This window comes from Schistocerca americana, chromosome X, assembly GCF_021461395.2.
Source record: "Schistocerca americana isolate TAMUIC-IGC-003095 chromosome X, iqSchAmer2.1, whole genome shotgun sequence".
Lineage (NCBI taxonomy): Eukaryota > Metazoa > Arthropoda > Insecta > Orthoptera > Acrididae > Schistocerca > Schistocerca americana.
Window position 1 is genome coordinate 682,546,383 of NC_060130.1, and position 20,971 is coordinate 682,567,353.

General features: G+C 38.3%; 1 protein-coding gene across 1 annotated transcript in view; it reads right to left on the bottom strand.

Annotated features, from left to right (window-relative positions):
- The window catches only part of LOC124555372 (probable C-mannosyltransferase DPY19L1), a 222,190-nt gene that overhangs the window by 140,819 nt on the left and 60,400 nt on the right, over positions 1 to 20,971 (bottom strand). The window contains exon 5 of the mRNA XM_047129261.1: positions 11,131 to 11,188. Within this exon, the coding sequence (XP_046985217.1) occupies positions 11,131 to 11,188 (58 nt within the window). The remainder of the gene's footprint in view (positions 1 to 11,130; positions 11,189 to 20,971) is intronic.

A 20,971-nucleotide genomic window follows, 5' to 3' on the forward strand; every position in this document is an offset into this window, starting at 1 on the left:
TCATTAGAGGTGGAGCACAAGCTTGGAATGTGTCAAGGGAGGAGGAAGAACACTGGCCTTGCTCTTTCAAAGGGGCCATCACGCCATATGCCTGGAGCAATTTAGAAAAATCATGGAAAACCTAAATCTGGCGCCTACATGGATTTGAACAGTCGCCGTCCTGAATGTGACTCTCTCTCTCTGCCAGCTGAACACAATGCTGGGATTTTAGTTCAGCAGGTGAACTGTAATCCCAACATTGTGTGTCCAGCCAGCATAATGTGGGTACATGCACTGGTGTGTGTGTGTCTGTGTGCATAGCTAGCTCATCAAATTATTTTTTTCTGAAAGCCACCAATGCATTTATTCTCTTTTGTGTGTGCCTGTTGACAACTCAGCACTTCTACTATTTGGTAAGTGGTCTCCTTACTCCTAAACAAAAGGTTGTAGTTAATCACATGATAGTGTACTTGTGCAATGTTGTTGTATAAAAATTACTGGAAAACCTTGTGATTTCTTTCACTGGCACTTACCTCATTTTTGCCAATAAAAGTATGGCACTTGGCACATTCTACATTTTCCTGTGTAAAGTATTACTTTTCTATACAAATAATTACACTTTAAAATTGTCATGTCTGCCTGTTTGAACAGGGTAAGCTAAAAAACTACTAGACAAATTTCCATGGGTTTTTCACAGGTAACTTGAATGTAACTTGGGTCAATGTATAGGCTTTATTTCACAAAAATCAGAGCATGGAAAAAAAACTTCACAACTTAAAATTTTATCTAAACCGTAGTGTCTGTCTGTCTGAATGTGCTAATCTACATAAACTACCACTTGAACTTCCATGGGGTTTTCACAAGTAACTTGAGTATAGCTTAGAGCAACGTGTAGGCTTTATTTCATCAAAAACAATGCCCAAAATAAAAACAGATACCATAATTTAAGTTTTTAGGAGTATGCTCAACTTAATAATGGCATAGCACACCAAAGAACCAGTACTTCAATTACATAAGTGTTTTCAGAAATTTACATCACTTACAAAACTAAGTGCCACAATCTTATCCTCACAAATACAAACCAACACAGAATTTACCTGGCTAGGATATATTGATTTACTGATTTTGCTTTGAGTATTAAAAACTTAATGAAATTCCTTTGTTTCTTTTGATAGGTTTCCTTTATATTGGACTTCTTGTCTAGGAAAAATGAATTTATTGACATGATCCTATGAGGGTTCTGTTTTTTTGAGGTACAGAACACTAAAAAGAAATGGTATGCAAAGGCCGTTCTTTAATTTCTGTTGTGAAGCAGGGGCTTATAGCTAGGCATTCATAAGAGGAGGGAAATTAAAATGCTTTTGCCACAGTAATATGAATCTTATCCTAGATGATAACTGAAAAAAAGTGCAGGTTTTTTTGGCAAAGAATTTTTAATAAACCAAAGGAAACTGAATAACTAAGAATCAAATTTTTGAGACTTAGCCCATTACTGACGTCCAGTCTTCATGTATATGAATCTAATGATTTTTTTTATTGTTCAAGAAATAATGCTGAATTGTAATACAGGGTAACACTGTTGCTGTAGATAACTTTAAAATGGTAATGCCATTGTTATCATCATTCGTCACCATTTGCATGACAACCACAAGTATATGAGACTGTGTCTGTCAGTAACATGTTTTGAACTGTTGTCATTGGAATGTAATATCAGTACTCTTTGACAGTATAAACCCATCGTGTTACAAACTGAACACGTTTCACACTATGATCACTGTTAACTTGAAGCATGGCACTGCATGAAAGTCAACAAAATACTGTATTTTGTGCAGTATAAGACGCACTTTTTTTCTTCAAAAAATTGCCTCCAAAAATCAAGTGTATCTTATACTCGAAATTAATATAAAAATTCCGTGTTTGATTTAAAATTCCCACTAATCTTAAAAACGGCCATCAATTCGATGCCACAGGAAACATATTTCTATCTGGCATCATTGGATACAACTGGCAGCATTGTGCAACAATATGATGCAAATGAGTTGCAGGGATTCACAAGCTTCTTGACACTGCCTCTGTCTCCTTCCCACCCCGCCATCTCAAATCCAGAATACTGTCTAGCCTATGTCGTGTCATTGCTTTCTTTTATCGGTAACAGTACAATATTTTTGTTAGTAGCTTCACTGAAGCACCAAAGAAACTGGTACACCTGCCTAATATCGTGTAGGGCCCCCGCAAGCATGAAGAAGTGCCACAACATGACGTGGCATGGACTTCACTAATTTTTGAAGGAGTACGAGGGGTTGGAGATCTCTTCTGAACAACGCATTGCAAGTCATCCTAGATATGCTCGATAATGTTCATATCTGGGGAGTTTGGTGGCCAGTGGAAGTGTTTAAACTCAGAAGAGTGTTAGTGGAGCCACTCTGTAGCAATTCTGGACGTGTGTGGTGTCACATTGTCCTGCTGGCATTGATCAAATCCATCGGAATGCACAATGGACATGAATGGATACAGGTGATCAGACAGGATGCTTATGTACATGCCACGTGTCAGAGTCATGCCTAGACGTATCAGGGGTCCCATATCACTCCAGCTGCATATGCCCCCTATCGTTACAGAGCCTCCACCAACTTAAACAGTCGCCTGCTGACATGCTGGGTCCATAGATTCACGAGGTTGTCTAGATGCCCGTACATGTCCATTAGCTCAATAAAATTAGAAACGAGACTCGTCCAACCAGGCAACATGTTTCCAGTCATCAACAATCCAATGTCGGTGTTGACGGGCCCAGGCGAGGCATAAATCTTTCTGTCGTGCAGTCATCAAGGGTACACGAGTGAGCCTTCGCCTCCAAAAACCCATATTGATTATGTTTCATTGAATGGTTCGCATGCTGACACTCGTTGATGGCCCAGCACTGAAATCTGCAGCAATTTGCAGAAGAGTTGCACTTCTGTCACATTGAATGATTCTCTTCAGTCATCATTGGTCCCGTTCTTGCAATATCTTTTTCCAGCCGCAGCGATGTCGGAGATTTGATGTTATACAGGATTCCTGATATTCACAGTACACTAGTGAAATGGTCGTACAGGAAAATTCCCACTTCATTACTACCTCAGAGAAGCTGTGTCCTATCACTCATGCGCTAACTATAACACCAAGTTCAAACTCACTTAAATCTTGATAACCTGCCATTGTAGCAGCAGTAACCAATCTAACAACTGTGCCAGACACTTGTTGCCTTATGCCAACCGCAGTACCGTATTCTGTCTGTTTACATATCTCTGTACTTGAATACGCATGCCTATACTGGTTTCTTTGGCGCTTCAGTGTTGTTTTGTAATTTGGGGGAGGGGGGGGGGGAGGGGGTGAGGGGGGGGGGGGGGGGAAACGGTATTCGTATCATGTGGGTTGAAAATTGAAAGTACAGGGTGTTTCAAAAAGGACTTTACAAGTTCGAAAATTCATACAAATTAATTCATAGTACCTACAGAGGTGATTGTAGTGTCAATTTGTAGGAAAATACATCAAGTTTCGTCTCGTGTAGCTTGCTAGTGCTGAATCGCACTATAAGGAGCACTAGCAGCAGTTGCATTAAAGATGGTTGCCTTCACTGGACCCGTGTGTGCTAGGTTTGTGTTTTGGTTTGAAGAACTGAAGTCGGCAACAACAGTTTAGCATAATTTCCGTAACACGTACACTAAATATCCTCGTAGTAGGCCTACAATTTATGAGTGGCATAAATGTTTTGTAGAAATAGGGTGCTCAGTAAGACATAGGAAATCATCAGGTCGTCCAAACACATCTGATGACATCATTGATTGAGTGAGACGTTTTGTCAACAGCCCTACAAAATCGACCCCGCATGCAAATCACACATATGACTGTTTGGCATGTGTTGAGAAACCATTTGCATTTGAAACCGTACAGATTGACAATCATCTGATAAAATTGCTTGCAAATATTTCTGTGCGAATATGTTAAATTGATTACATGAAGATGAACATTTCTTGGACAAAATCATCTTTTCTGACGAGTTGACTTTTCACTTAAGTGGCAAGGTTAGCACACATAACTGTAGGATTTGGGGCAGTGAAAGTACACATCAAACATGGAAACATGCTGATAATAGCCCTAAACTGAACGTTTTTTGTGCACTGAGCAAGAAGAACATGTACGGCCCCTTTTTTTTTCCATGAGAGAACCATCAAAGGGATAGTATACCTAGATATGTTACAAAAATCTTAATTCCACAGATCAATGAGGATGACCAAGAATGAAATGTTTACTTCATGCAAGATGGTGCACTGCCCCACAATCTGGATGACATCTGGGATTTTTTCAGTGACCGTTTTCCAGGTCAATGGATTGGCCTTGATGCGTCAATTGCACGGTCCCCACGTTCCCCAGACCTGAAACCACTCAATTTCTTTTTTATGGGGATTCATCAAGGATATCATGTTTGTACCTCATCCCAGCTTCTCTACCTGAACTTAGAGCAAGAATTTACACCGCCACTGAGCAAGTTACACCTGCAACGCTACAGTGAGCTTGGGAAGAAATTGACTTCTGATGGGATGTGTGCAGGATAACAAACAGAAGCCACATACAGCGTCTTTAGTTTAAGGTGAAAAAACTTGAGATGTTTCCCTACAAAATAACACTAAACCTAGCTCTACATCTTCTTTCAACAAATTTATATGAATATTTAAAGTTGTAAAGTTCTTTTTGAAATGCCCTTTACTAGAATTTGCAGAAGAACATGGAAACCAAGCAACTGAGCAGCATTTCAGCCCTCCACCAACAGAGAAAACCATAGAGGACTGAAGGCAACAGGGCCAAAACTAGAAGATGGTGTATTGCAATTGATTCAAGGACACTGTCAAAATGGCATTGGAATTAATACCAAAATGATTCAAATGCATGCTCATAAGCTAGTGCTACAGTGGAACTTAACAGACTTTAAGGATGGAATTGGGTGATGCTACAGGTTTATGAAGCGTCATGGCCTTAGCGTACAAACAAAAACCAAAATATCTCAGAAAATGCCACACGAGTATGAAGAGAAAATATTGTTTCCATCATTTCATAACTCAACATCAAAAGAAAACCATGGTGGAACTAAGCCAAACAGCGAGTATGGATGAAACTTCTGTGACATATTATGTCAGACAAAACTGTTGCCTTGAAAGGTGCTAAAACTATAACTACAACATATTATTTCCCAACCACTGTCAACTATTATAAATCAATATTATGAACAGGGATGCTTTCCAGAGGTATTGAAATATGGTGAGATCAAACCTCTATTCAAGAAAGGATCGACAGAAGATATGGGGAATTACCGCCCTATCTCTCTCTTGCCGGTCTTCTCTAAAGTGTTTGAAAAGATTGTAGCAAAACAAATTAATAACTTTCTTGGTGTAAATGATATAATTTTTAAAAACCAGTTCGGATTCCAACAGGGTAAAAGCACTGCGAATGCTATAAATGAGTTTATCCAAAAAATATGCTCCACGTTAGATAAAGGTAGAAAGGTCACAGGTATATTCTGTGATCTGACTAAAGCTTTTGATTCAGTGAACCATGCATTACTCCTCCACAAATTACAGATGTATGGAATCAGAGACACTGCTTTAAAATGGTTTAGCTCTTACCTGTCAGGTAGGAAACAAAGAGTAATTTTAACTTCAAATGGAACCAATTATTCATCAGACTGGAAAACAGTTCCCCAAGGAGTCCCACAAGGTTCGATATTGGGTCCCTATCTGTTTCTTTTTTACGTAAATGACCTACCACTTGCTATTGATGTTCATTCAGTCTTAATTGCTGATGATACATCAGTTCTAATTGAAAATGAGGTATCTGAAAATATTCCAGAAAAAGCCAAAAATACTTTAGAAAAACTTGAATCTTGGTTCTATCAAAATGGACTAAAACTAAATGTAACTAAAACCAAAATGATGCAATTTGAAGCTAAATCAGTGGAAAAGAGTGAAATAAAGATAACTTGCAATGATCAGGATATCACAGAAGCAAACCACGTGAAGTTCTTAGGCCTAAATCTTGACAAAAATTTAAATTGGAAGGTACACATAGATTACTTAGCAAATAAACTGAACAACTTAGCATTTGCAATGTGTATTTTGTCAGGTGCCACAAACATGGATACCAGAAAGATAGTTTATCACTGCTACTTTGAGTCAGTTATTCGTTATGGCATAATCTTCTGGGGAAATTCAGCAAATGTCACTAGGCTCCTAGTATTACAAAAGAAAGTAATTAGAAACATGTGTGTTGCAAAAAAAAAACGGGAATCCTGTCGACCACTGTTAAAAAATTTAAAAGTACTACCTATCCCCTCACTTTACATATATGAGATGGTGGTGTTCCTACATAGAAATCAACATACACTAGACAATTTCCATTTTGACCACAACTACAGCACTCGCCACAGAGATAACTTCAAACTTCCAACACATCGTTTAAAACTTTACGCCCAAATGCCAGAGTATATGGGGTTAAAAATTTTCAATAAAATAAAAGGCAGTAATATATTTAAAATGGAGATTGGTTCACTGAAAAGATTGCTCTTTACTCTCCTGGTGGAAAAGTGTCATTATTCTGTCGATGAATTCATTGAGGACAGCTTCACAATCTGAACACTGGGATTGTAATACATTTATTATTTTATGTACATGTGTAGCTGTAACTTAGAAATGTAAAATATAATGTAAACTTTTGTATTTCTCTTAAAAAAAGTGAAAAAAGTTTCTTTTGTAAACCTTGACATGTCTCCTGTAGATCAAATCAAATGATTTGAAAATTGTATGTAATGAGATGAATAAACCACATAACACATAACAAAAACAAGTGGACATGAAAAAATGCTCTACACAGTTGTTTTCTGCTGACAGTACTAAACTTAATACAATGATCATTTTCAAGTGCAAAACAATAACAAAACCTTCCCAAATACCACCTGGTGGTGGTGTTCACATACAGGACAAGGGCTAGGTGGACGAGGCTGGTTTGAAATTATGGAATAACAGTGTGTGGGAGAGAAGGAAAGCTGCTTTATTGAAGAAGAGTTCTCTTCTTGTGCTAGATCAGTTTAGGAGTCATTTGAAAAATTCTGTGAAAGAGAAATTGAGACAGGGAAATACAGAGGTTGAGGTTATTCCAGGAGGACTTATTTCACAATTGCAACCTCTTGATGTCTCGATAAATAAACCATTTAAATTTTTATATGAGGGATGAATGGAACAAATGGATGAAACCCAACATGAATTCATGCCGAAGGGAGCTTTAAAATGACCTACAATCAAACAAGTGTGTCAGTGGATAAAACAGTAATTGTCTAGAGTGAGAGAAGACATTATTGTTAAATCTTTCAAGAAGTGCGGCATAAGTAATGCTCTCGATTACAGAGAAGACCATCTTATATAATAAGAGGACAATGACGACGACAAAGAGGAAGAAGAAGAAGAAAGTTCAGATGACCATTTTCAGGAATTTTTAAAGGCCAGTTTGCTTTTATAAACTAAGAATTGTTTTCAGTCTGGCTTTGCAATCTAATAATAAAAGTGGTAAAAATATCATTTTTTTTAAACTGCTTAAAAATTAAGATGCATCTTGTAGTCTGTAGCATCTAATAGTCCATAAAATATGGTACTACTTTGCATTGAGATCGGTAAAAAGAGAGTATTCAGTTCTGATCTACAACACACACACATTCAAATGTGGATCCACATTTATAATCTTAAGACACCTACCTGCAGTTTTGTGCAAATAATGAATTCAAAGCTGTCTGGTGATTTCTCAGGCACATGTTACACTCTGCTGCACTTACAATCATGCAATGAAAAATGGACCTGTATCCTGAGACCTATGGACAACAACAAAGATTCCTACGGTTGGTGAGCATGCCCCAGGTGGCCATGATGGCACAACAAACTTTAAAGCAATTGAATACAATTTTCACCTTTCCTTACACTTCTCCACAACCTGTTGTTTACAGAAGAGGATCTTGGTATGGTTTTTTAACAAAATTACTTGGCACATTTCCTTGTTCAGTGAAGAGTTTAACTTTCCTTAGAGTCTCTCAGAATTTCCTGAATCTTTCAGAATTACCCAAGAGTTCACCAACATTCCCATAAAATTCAGTTTCCCTGTGAATTCCTTATTTCCCTTGTTTTCCAGACAAGTTACCACCCTGTAAATGAAGCAGAACTCAAAGAAGACTGAGGAAAAGATGGGCATCACCACAGGCAAATATCTTAAGTGTAGAAGAAGAAGACGAAGTAGTCACATTTTACTATGTCGTCACACCAATTCCATATGTAGGCATTCAATGGTGCATACAATCTTACCTGCATATACTCTTGTTTCAGTTGCATATACTGAACCTTCATGTATAGGTAGAATTAAATTAAATATTTTATAACATACTTCAGTTATCGACAAATGATTTAATGTGGAACATAATCTCGGCTCATGAGACATTTTCATTGTTTCACATAGTAGTATTTCACATTATACCACACACAGTGGTGGCCCGTACGCATACAAGCTGGGAGTTCAGATAAATATGAGAGTACGAAATTAATAGCATCTGCAGTATAACAGTTACACTTATCAATATATTATGCAACTTCAGCTGATGCCAATAATAACAATAACAATACGCATAACTTGTCTGAAAAAAGGAAGAATTGCTATTGTGAAATTTTGTTGTTTTTTTACATAATTCAGTACAGTTTATGGCAAGAAGAAATAATGTTTAAGCTTTCATTACTCTCTGTTTCGCATTTTTGTGTAAGTGGGAGTTTTTGTGCTTTTTAACTTTTTTGGACAAATGTGCAAGATCCCAAATTCATATATTATTCAATGAATTAAAGTCTGGGCCAAAAATCAGGCATTGTTACATTGCATCCACACAACTACTTATGCTTATTATACACTTCTTTGTTAAGTGTTTGCCTGTAGTCATGTTTATTTGATTTCGTCACTTCCACAGACAACAGATCTGGTCTGGAATGTCCTAGTTTCTTTGTGGCTAACTTTTCATGGTAATTTTCTTTTCTGTTAGCACTTAACACAGGTTCAACAAAGTTCATGTTTACATTCCACAGGAAAGCCAATTCGTGCACAGTAGACAACCAACTCCAAACGCAAACTGTCATTTGAGTAAATGATTACATTCAAGTAGTACTATCTACCATCAAGGTCACTCGAGTAGAATACAAATGTGGCTCTGCGAGCCATACGGGCCAAAAACACACCATCTTTGACCCCCATATTTAAATGAACTACAACATAAAATGTTGTCCGGTCTAATTTTACTACATAGTGAGTGACTTTGCATATCCATAGAGTGTGCTACTGCATAGTGGGATTTGTGCAAGCGAACGTAGATAAAAGTGTGATGCAGTGTGCTACCAACTGGTGGCATTTACGTAAACTTGCAGTTGACTGGTAAGGCCTAGCAGTGCATGCAGTGAACCGTGCACATTGTTTACCAAATCCGTATGTATTCAGCTCGTAAGGCAATTACATCACACCCGTTGCGCATGTGCAGAAGCTCCTTAAAATGTGCACAAGTGAATGTGTGCTCGCGAACCTGATGCCAAGTTTCACTGAGTCTAGAGGAGTAATTGTAGCACACTGCAGTAGATTTAGCGCTGTGTATTTCAGATTACTGCATCTACATTATGTTTAACAGCACTCAAAGAAAAATAACCAATATATCCTCAAGGTGTCAAAAGTTAGGGTGTTCACGTGCTCTTGTGCTCTTTCACAGCAGTCATCACTGACAACACAACATTCATCTCCATTCATGTGATGCACGTGTCCAGCTACAAGTTCTGTCCAGGCTTTAAGATGACACTATCATTTATGAATTGCCTTTATATCTTGCTATTGTCTTACAGTTTGGTGAATTTACATACATGGTAGCTGGATTGCCAGTAAAGGTATCATTATAGATGGATTTGAATACATTTTATGTATGAGCTGAGAGTATATTGTTTATTGTTCTGAAATGTAGGCAACACGTCCAAGTAAAACTGTACAGTGTAAATAATTCCAGCTTGAGTGGCCACAGGTAGATGTAGACAAGGGTGGGTGAACAGCTGATGCAACGGCAGTAAGGGAGTCACACTGTAGCCTACATAAACATATGCTTCAACCAAGCACGTGTGGGCACGGATGGACAAATGGCATATGAACAGGATGTGAACGCAATACAATGGCATCTAGTGAGCAGACTACAACTTAGGCCTGCCAGATGGGTGAGCACAAGTGCTACTAGGCACCTGTGCCCCAGGGAAGAGAGCTGTAACAGCTTGGTGTACTATATAGTAAATTAGATGTTAATTTATTGGTTCAAATGGCTCTGAGCACTATGGGACTTAACTTCTAAGGTCATCAGTCCCCCAGAACTTAGAACTACTTAAACCTAACTAACCTAAGGACATCACACACATCCATGCCCGAGGCAGGATTCGAACCAGCGACCGTAGCGGTCGCGCTGTTCCAGACTGTAGCGCCTTTAACCGCTTGGCCACCACGGCCGGCTGTTAATTTATTCTAGGAGGTGAAAGTCACATGTGCACTTCCAACATGACACTACAACTTACCAAGTATTTTGTCTAACATATATTTGCTTGATTGACAACACAGTTTTGGTCCTTTAATTCTCTAACATGTACTATTGTTCTCATATGAATGAAAGATTTTTATTTTAATAGCATTTTATCTTCTCTTCTACACATCAGCTAACATAATTTTTGGGAATTCTGTTCATTCTGTACATAGCATTAACCTTGGACATGAAATGCAGTGTTCAGAAAGCACTGTTGTAAATAATGAAATTACACCAATAGTGGTTGTAGAAAGTTATTTCTGTACATTTATCTATTAAATAAGGACTGCAGACCCACTTGGAGCCATCAAGGTGGTCTTAGTCTTTATAATTACAATGCCTAATATAACAATTTTATGCATAAAATAACTGGGTCTAAATAAGTCTTCACATCTAAAATGACAATCATGTGTTACATCTGCATTCCATTTGAAACAGATTCTGGGGCACAACGCTTTGTTTATGAGTCTTTTAAAATTTCAATGTAATTTGATTAAATTACTTACCTCACCATGATTGTAATAGAAGCAGAGAGTTGATAACATTCCACCAGCAATGGAATCACTGAAAATAAGTAAACAGTTAATTAAGACTTGTACTAATTGTAATTAATAGAAGTGCAATTTCAGTTTACAAGTGTCACCAACACATACGTTCCCTCACTCTGTTAGAAGTCGAAAATGGAGCGGCCCATATATGCCTCATGAAAACAATATGCAGTAATGTTTTGAGGAAAGGAAGGAATGAGTGGAGATATACTGACCCAAATAGGTCCTACCTAGAAGGTAACCACCATCAACTAAAGATAACATTATTTTGGAGCATGTAGCCTTGTGGAGCATGTGGCTTGTGTGTATCCTCGCACACCCAAGCCACTTTCTGGTGGCTCACAAGATCATAGCTGCAGTAAAGAATTTGTCCACTGCTGCCAGTGTTTCATTTTTTTTTTTTTTTTTTTTTTTCAATTTGATGAACATCATAGCATAGAACACAGTTCATGGTTGAAAAACTAGTCCTGCACTTATACAAAATGACAAATAGTTCCTCAGTGATGCAAACAGTCCCATTTATTGCTATTGTGGCAGTATCAAAATAATTACTATATTTGTTTAGGAATAAAAGACTATCAACTGACTGTATTTCAGTTTTTCAGGTTTTGATTTCCATTATGTATTTTAAAGCCATTAGCAGGGATTCCAATATTCACTTAAGGCTTTCCTTCAAAACCTGGTAAAGCAGACACTACTGAGGAACGTTATATTGTTATGTAAATGGGAAAAAAACATTAAAAAAATAAACCAGAGCAGTATAAAACATCTGCATATTCCGAGAACCTGTTTCACTGATGGTCCATGCTAAAACTCATCTAAGATTTGTGGTTTTTATTTCACAAATACAAGGTCTGTTCAAAAACTTCCAGAACTTTGTACACGAAATTTTTCTTCATTTACCTTTTACTTATTGTGCAGGGTCTCCTTCGAAATACTCTCCTCCACAATTGATACACCATTCCCAATGCCGTTTCCACTTGTGGAAGCAGCCTTTGTACGCCTATTGTGGGGTCACACGAGACGCCATCTGCGAATTTTCTTTTATCTCATCTATCACTGCAAATCTTCATCCTTTCAACAGGATTTACAACTTTGGAAATAAAAAAAAATGTGTGCAGGGGTAGGTCTGGAGGGTAAGGAGGATGAGGCTGCACAGTGATTTAATTTTTTGTGCAAGAGTCACGCACCAACAGGGATGAACGTGCCAGTGCGTTATAGTGATGCAAGAGCCATGAATTGTCTCATCACATTTCAGGCCGTTTCCTTTTCACATTATCTTGCAGGCATTGCAACACATCCCAATAGTACCATTGATTAACATTTAGTCCCTGTGGCATGAATTCCTGATGAACTAATCAAAGGAAACTATCAGCATGGCTTCGACATTTGACCTCATCTGTTGAGTTTTTTTTTTTTTTTTGTCTTGGAGAACTTTTCCCGACCCATTGTGAAGATTGAACCTTTGTCTCAACATCATAACCTTAGGCCCAACCTTATCACCAGTTATGATTCTCTTAAGGAGCATCTTGCTCTCATTTGTGTGATCCAAAAGCTCTTCACAGACTGCGAGGTGAAGGTCTTTCTGGTCTTGAGCCATGGGATGAACCTGGTGGCAGCACGATGCATTCCAAGATGCTGTGTCAGGAATTCATGACATGATCCAACTGAAATGTTACATTCTTCTGCAGTCTCTCAGATAGTCAGTCACCAGTTGGCACACACAATTTCATTGACGTATCTGAATGAGCGTCATTGGCAGATTTGAAGGGCACCCTGAACTAGGATCATCTTTAACTTCCATCTGGCCATTTTTAAGCCAGGTGAACCATTCGTAACACCAAGTACAGCTTAACCAGGCATCACCATAGGCTTCCTGCATCATTTTGTGTGTCTATGTAAATGTTTTCTTGAGTTTCACACAAAATTTGATGCAGATGTGTTGCTCCTTTGGCTCTGCCATTTTGAAATTCGGAAACTGTGCGATACAATGTTCTACTCAACACAGTACTGAACAATAACTAACATACATACAACAAGGAAACTTCTGACAGTTATACATTAAACACAGGCATATGGAGGAATGCTGACCGCATTCCACTCCAACACACCATTGACACGAAATTATGAATGTTCCGGAATTTTTTGAGCAGACCTTGTATATTGCTAAGAACCTTAAGTATGAAAACACTGAGAATAAATATTGTGTGGGGCAAAAGATATTCACTTAAAGTAGTTTATTCTTTTCTAGAGTAAGTACACTGGATAAAACAGATTGCTGTCAAAGACTAGAATCTTCTTACTATTAGAATTTATGTAAATCATAATGACCAAGGTGGCAAAGGGTTGAGAGTAGATGTGGCTTAAGGATGGACTAGGGTCTTGCATATAACGGGTGCATGGCAGAAAACCACAAATTGTTAACGTGCCTATCAATGACTCAGTACCTCAACTGTTCAGTGAGTTTTATCTTTACTCCTTAAATTATACTGACTCTGATATATAAAGGAAGCCTACCAACACCACACAATTCTATACACAATACATTATACCATACAAAATAAACACTATCAAATGCCCTAAAGAAAGTAGATTCACTTTACCATAAAACTACAGAAAGGTTGACTCAGTGCTTATATCACACCGTGCTGACAGTAACAAGAGGACACACCATAGTCTGGAATTTGTTAGAAACCTCTTTTACAAAATAACTACCATTTTCAATGAATTCAAAATACACATTAGTTTTTGTACAAAAAATGACTATGACTTCACACACTAAATAAAAGAATAAAACACAAGAAGACTTACACATTCTGGAGTATACAAGATCAACTGCCAAAAGTGTACCCATTTGTACGAAGGTCCAAGTGGCATGAATTTTAGAGTAAAGTGGTGTGACATTACAAGCAATAAGTCACGTATGTAATGTGTACTCATTATGAATTACAATAGCTTTTTGTTACTGAACATTATTGTTGGTGAATTGGTTATTCAGATACACTTGAGTGAACAATTAAATATGGTCAATTTTTTCAGGTTAACATTCTGGTGCACTGCACAATGCCATTGGCAGAAGTTAAATATTGCCTATATATGCTCTCCTTGCTTTGATTGCACAACTATTTCAAATCAAATTTGTTTCACTGTAATTAATATTAGCCTCTGCAAGGCCACCATACAATATAACGTGTATTCTTGAGCTAAATAAAACTGAGATTGAATATTAATACCATTGTCAGGGTATGTCCTTGTCCCAATGGATTATTTCTATGTCATGTTGTTTTTGTGTTTTGCTATTAATTTATTGACCATCTTCAAGCTGAGTTTTTACGATTCAAGAGATTTCATTGGGGCACAATACAACAGTGTGTAATCAGAGCCCTAGACTAGTTGTACAGCCATTAAAATAATTTATGGTTGAGCACTTGCTCTCTGGTGGCTGAAAAGTAACAAATTACTATATCTGACAATTAATTCCATTTCATTTATCTATTTCTATAAACCACCCCAATATGTTGCAGTGTAATGAACATCTTGCAGTGTGTCACCTTCAACAGTCAAATAAATCTGCAGTAACTGCCCATTTACATCCTTTGACACACTTAAGAAAATATTTACACCTAGCAAAAAATACAAACAAAAACAAAAACTGGAAATACTGGAACATTTAGAAATTTTTAGCTAAAAATATCATGCCACCACGTCACATACTTAATGTGAAGACAGGCAGTAGTACAGTTCTTAATACTTTCAATAAACTTTGGCTTAAAGTAAGTATCCCACCCACTATAAGCTCTTTTCTCATCTTACCTTCTTCTGTTCTTTTAAAAGCAACTCATCACAAAAATTAATTTTAAAAACACTCTGTATGTCTTTTCATTGTGATTTAAATAATTTCTCACAGTAGAAAATTAGTCTTTGAAAGTCATCTTGTTTATCCAATCATATCTACAGAGCAGAACTACTTTAAGTGAATATCTTTGGTCAAACGTAATGTTTATTCTCTTAATACATTCATAGTAATGTATGATAATGATATACCTGTGAAATGAAAACCAAAACCCTTAAGAGGAATTTCAGCATGGACCAGCCAATGAAGCAGGTTCTTGCAAAATGCAGGTATTTTACAGTGCCCTAGTCCTCATATGTTTTTCCATTTATACAGAAATATAACCTCCCTCAGGTGTGTCCGCTTCACCAGGTCATTTTATACACATTTTTTCTGTCTCTGTGTGTCACTTGTTACAGTTATTAATTTGTTAAAAATACCATACTGTCTCTTATTACGAAGAAGGAATTAAAATTTACGGTACAGTAAGTAATAGTACACAATTTCAGTAGATTATTGTGTGTAGCTGAATAAACAACGTGTGGGTCAGAAGCAATCAGTACCATCTGTTGAACTGGAGGGAGGTATGTATTACAAGGTCACCAACTTGACCTCATATTTTAAGGACATACATGAAAGACACCAGCCCCCAAAATTGATTCCATGTAAAAATTTTAACAAAAGTGTTTGTTACTGTAACAAATTAAAAATTTTATTTTAGACTTCTAAAAGGGCCTGTGGGAGCTCTTTCAAAGTATCTTTTTGATGCTATAAAAGTACACAGTCTGCCAAGAGCTTAACTGAGTAAGTCTAGTCCAAGTGGAATGTAGCTGGTACCACAGAGGCTGCACAGCAACAATTGTTTTATCTTAACACTTATTCACATGCACAGTGCACTGTTTACATTACAAAGCAACTAGTATGACAAGGCCAAAACTTTATTGATCTCCTTAAGAATTCAAGGTCAGTCCAAAACTCTAAGTGAAAAACATGGGAAGAAGGTTTACTACTTTCGAGTGTCTGGAACAAAAACTAATATGTGCTGGATAATTTGCCAGTCTGATAGAGCCATGATTATGTTTGCCATGGAAGTTATTGTGTAAATAGAGGCAAACAGGAAAGAAGTTTGCAAGAAGTTGATGAATCTCACGATCTCATGAACTGTTTTATAATACAACAGCCATAGAAATATGAGAGCAGTCAGAATAACCTGCACCACTAGTACAACGAAAAAGTAAAATGAACTTTCAACTATGCTAATAGGATATGTACACTGTGTACCTACAGAGATCTTCTGACAATTATGTGTGACAAAAACAACTTTTACAACCTTCTAATTGTCATATAATCATTGACACATCCAATTTAATAGTTGGAGATGATTGTATTTTAATGAATGGTTTGTACGATATGAAATTCTTGTTGGACAGAAATGAACTAAAGCGAAGTGAAGATGAGCTGTTACAAAAGGGGGAGGGGGGCATGGGAACAGGTGCAGAGATAAGAGTCGGACAGGTTGAGGCCAGGGATCGTTCAGTACCAAGATACACAGTTTGAAGTAGCTGGTTTTGGAAAGAAGGAAGCAGCCATGAGAGTTGAGCAGGTTGTGTTTTCTGTGGAATGCTCTGCCACTGAAGGTTGAACTTTGCTCTTAGCCAGATTAGTGGAAGCTATTCATATGTAATATCCACATAACAGACCATACAGAAGTTGCAACAGAATTGTTATGGGATATGGCACTTTTTACTGGTGGCCTTGCCACTTTTGGTGTCTATCTTCAATTGTGTCCTGGAACGAGAATATCCTTCCCAAACATTTCCCAACTCTCTCAACACAGAATTCCATAGTTCACCCAACACATGAAAAATTCTGGTCAATTTGCATGTCACAGCCACTCCCAGTACAATGGAACATGGGTCATATCTTAATGAAAGACTGAGGTGAAAGACTTATCACATGCAGTTATCCAGCACATACTATTCCAGTCCTCTCATAGGCATATCCAACCCACACACATACAGAACTACTTGTGAAAGTTACCATTACATATATCAATTCTGTTGCAGCTTATGCACAACTTTTTATATGGTTATGACACCCAGTTAAGCGTGATTTCTCTCCCCTGCCCCCTCTCTACCGCTTATGATGACCCTTTCATTCACTGCATCACTCTACTAAACTACCACCACACTATTATTTCTGAGTTCTCCATCTACATCTTTCCCAGCCCATTCTTCTGCCCCTCTCCCTCTTCCCTGTAATCCACATCTCCTATTTCATTGCATACAACAAGCGACTTACACTGTCCACATCACAGTGGCCATACTAGTGTCACTTTTGTATCCTGTTCCCTTGCTACCTCATTCTCCCTAGCCGCTGCCCCCCCCCCCCCCCCACCCAACATCCCCCCCCCCCCCCCTTATTGATTCCCTCTACAAGTTAAATAGTATTTTTTTCCCTTTCTATCATTCAACACCCAAATTACTTGATGGGTGGTTACCTTTATTCTATCTATTTTATGTACGCACCAGCCGACATCAGAGAAGTCGCATAACTGACACAAATGACGCGACAGTCACTCCATGTCCACTATTGCGAAGTATGACCGCCAGGGAGAGACACTGAGGCCAAGTGACCACACACCACAGGTGCACAGGCATCTCCCAGTGCCACCTGAAACACACAGTTTCCGTATGCGATCGCTGCCCAGCTATTGTTCTCAGTCCGCTCTCACTCATCGGGCTGTTTCCTATACTAGCTACAGCTGTACTGTACCTAGCTTGACATATGGCTACAGCGTACATTTTATCCATTGTGAACTACTGTCCTGTGAGATCATTAAATTCAACTGTTCTGGAGGTGACATTGTGTGTTTTTTTTATGTTGTGAGTTACAACATAATTGGCAACAATCACGGCCATTTTTCATTTGTTACATAACCTTGGACCTGTGCAATAAGCTACATTACTGGGTGTGTTGTTGGAAGCTGTGCAACAGAAATTTCTGCAACAGCACTTCAAGGGATAGAAACGTCAAGAGGCCTTGCTGTCCGTGTCACTCTCTCAGCAGTCACCTTCAAGTATGCCATCATTTCTGCCTTATGATGAGACAGCAGAAGAGTGGGAAGCATGTGAAAAACGCCTCCAGCAGCACTCTGCCACATTCCAAGTAACAAAGCCAGCCATTATAAAATCGCTTTTCCTATCATGGATTTCAACCAGTTCATACCAGTTTTTATGCAAACTGATCCCTCCCACGGAACCGGCACACCTGATTCTTGATGAATGTCAACTCTACAATGCCATGTCATTGCTTCCCTTGCAGAGTTTTATCAGTGTCATAAACACTCTAATCAGTCATATTGCACAACAGCAGCTGAATTGCAGGGACTCAGTAGGAAATGCTGTTTTGTGACTCCAGTAAATAAGGAATTGTACGCAGAGGAGATAATTTGGGATGTGATAATTCGAGTGGTTCTGGACAAGGAGGTGCATCAGAAAGCTCTACAATTTGAGGACCCTACTCTAGAGGATATTTTAAAATGGGACGAATCCTTCTAAGTTTCCCGGACTGCAGGCTGGGGCAAGGTGGCGGCTGTCACATCAGAGCCGGGAGAGGGATTCAACTTTGTCAACACAGCAAATGCAGCAACAGTAGAGCACAGACACTGCCACACTCCAGTTCTGTCTCACAAACGAGGAAAGAAGTCTCAGCCATCCAACTGGTGCTCTTTTCTGTAGTCCAACACGTGGGCACAGTATGAGGCATGCCAGAAGGAGAGACATCTCATGTTTGTCTGCTGTGCTCTGGACAAAAAACACTCACCTTGACAGGTACTAATGGATATTACTGTGATTTTGTCAGTCACACCACAGTGGTGTCACTTAGGAAATGCTCATCATGCTCACTTTGTGCAATAAACAAATTTAGCTACAAGTTGGCACTGGTGCCCCTGTTAAACACTCAAAGATATCTCCAACTGGGAGCATTGCCCCTTCAATCCACAGCTCGCCACTTTGTGGCATATAACAAACAACACAATCCACTCTAAGGGCAGCTTACAATTATGGCAATGTACAAAGGTATCACACAATGCCTCACCTTCCTTGTGACTCACAGTGTGGATGCAGAGATTCAATTCGGCCTTCATGCCTTGGTGATTTGTCTCAGACCACATACAGGTTAGGGAATTGGAAACCCTTGGTAAGGAGTACCTTGACATTTTCTCTGGGGGGTTTGGGAAGAACCTTTCAGCACACACTACATTAAAGAACTCGGCACATCCTCGCGTCTTCCATGCAGGACCTGTGCCCCTCGGACGGAGTGATGCAGTTAAGAATGAGCTAGACAGATTGACAGTTTTGGAACTCATCGAAGCCATGTCTGCAAATGAGTGGGCAACATCTTTGGTTATAACCCAGTAAAGATAGCATTTTCAATTGCAAAAAGTGAAGTAATTTTGATTTTCTGGTATGCTGTATGTATTACCCATCTCATGAAAAATCCAAGTTTTTAGACTGTCTCCCCTTGTGCAGCATTATTCACCATCTCGGAGAAACCGCTAAGAAATGGCACTTGCTTCCAGAATATTTTAGGCAAAAATATGATAGTATCAGTTTTAAAGAGTGTTACATTTCTTGCAAGTTTCACGTATAATACGTTGGAAAATTCAGAACAGCTACTGAGATACAAGGCTATGAAAATCAAGAAATCACAACTGTCAGATATGCCAGTGGTTTCACCTTAAATAACCCTTCATGTACAGTTTTGTGCACAATGCATAATAGCCATTGTTGCAGAGGATTTAATTTCCTTCATGAGTCATGCAAAATATTTGTAATTACTTTCTATACATGCAGAAAAATGTTGCATTAAAAATTTTAGTGAAAGCGGACGTGAAACTGAAAATGCCGTCCTCAGTCAAAAATAGTATTCCTGAATGTAATATCATCTTTAAGCCACTATGTATGTAATATATGATATGTGGTTCACAAGACTCATGTAATTTCTGGGGAATAAGTAGTTTTGAAAAAGAAAAACACAAAGTTTTAACACTTTTACAATACTTATATTTCAACAAAATACTGTTTAAAAATGGGCCTAAAAATTTTTTTAAATGACAATTACAAATTTTTAACTTAAAAAAAAAAAAAACAATTTTTGTTGTTTTGGCTATGATGTGGTTGATGTATACAAGTTATCAGTTTGACCAATACACATGGATCATCTAACTCATCTTCCATGTTGAATTCAACCTCTGGTGCATTACTGCATGGTTTGAATCCACAATGAACATACACAATGTATCATCGAAGTCCTACTTTTTTGCAGGTGCATTTGTTACCCCGATTCTTTTTGCACTGGCATGAAATCATGTTTGGTAGATTGGTTTGTAGGGTAAAGGGACTAAACAGCATGGTCATCGGTCCCTTTTGACTCAGCCACAAAGGTCTTGGATTAAAACCATACCCCACTAGAATCCTAATGAAATGTAGGGAAGGAACAAAATGCGTAAAACTAAGTGTGTAACCACACTGAAAGAAAAATAAAAGTAGCAAGCCAAAACTGTAAACATTAACTATAAAGCAAAAAGCAGTATAAGGTGCTAAAACAATATAGCAGACAGCATGGGCTGGCTGATCACAAGAATAAAAAAGGATGACCCAGCCACTCTGCAACACACAAAAATCTCCAGCCTAAAAATACATGGCAAAAGAATCACAGATGGTGAAAACACAAACACCAAGTCAAACAGACAGCACCAGAGGGAATGAGGAAGAGTGAAAGTGGAGGTAGAGCAAGGCCTGGGAGAATGGCCACACGCCCACCCTTAGAATGAGTGATAAAAAAACCCTCCCAAATAAAACTTACAACTAGATCAGTCAGTAAGGCATTATCACCTAACATTGTAAGTAGTGCACCAGGAAGATTAAAAGTCTGTCTCAGGGTGGCTAAATTGGGACAGTC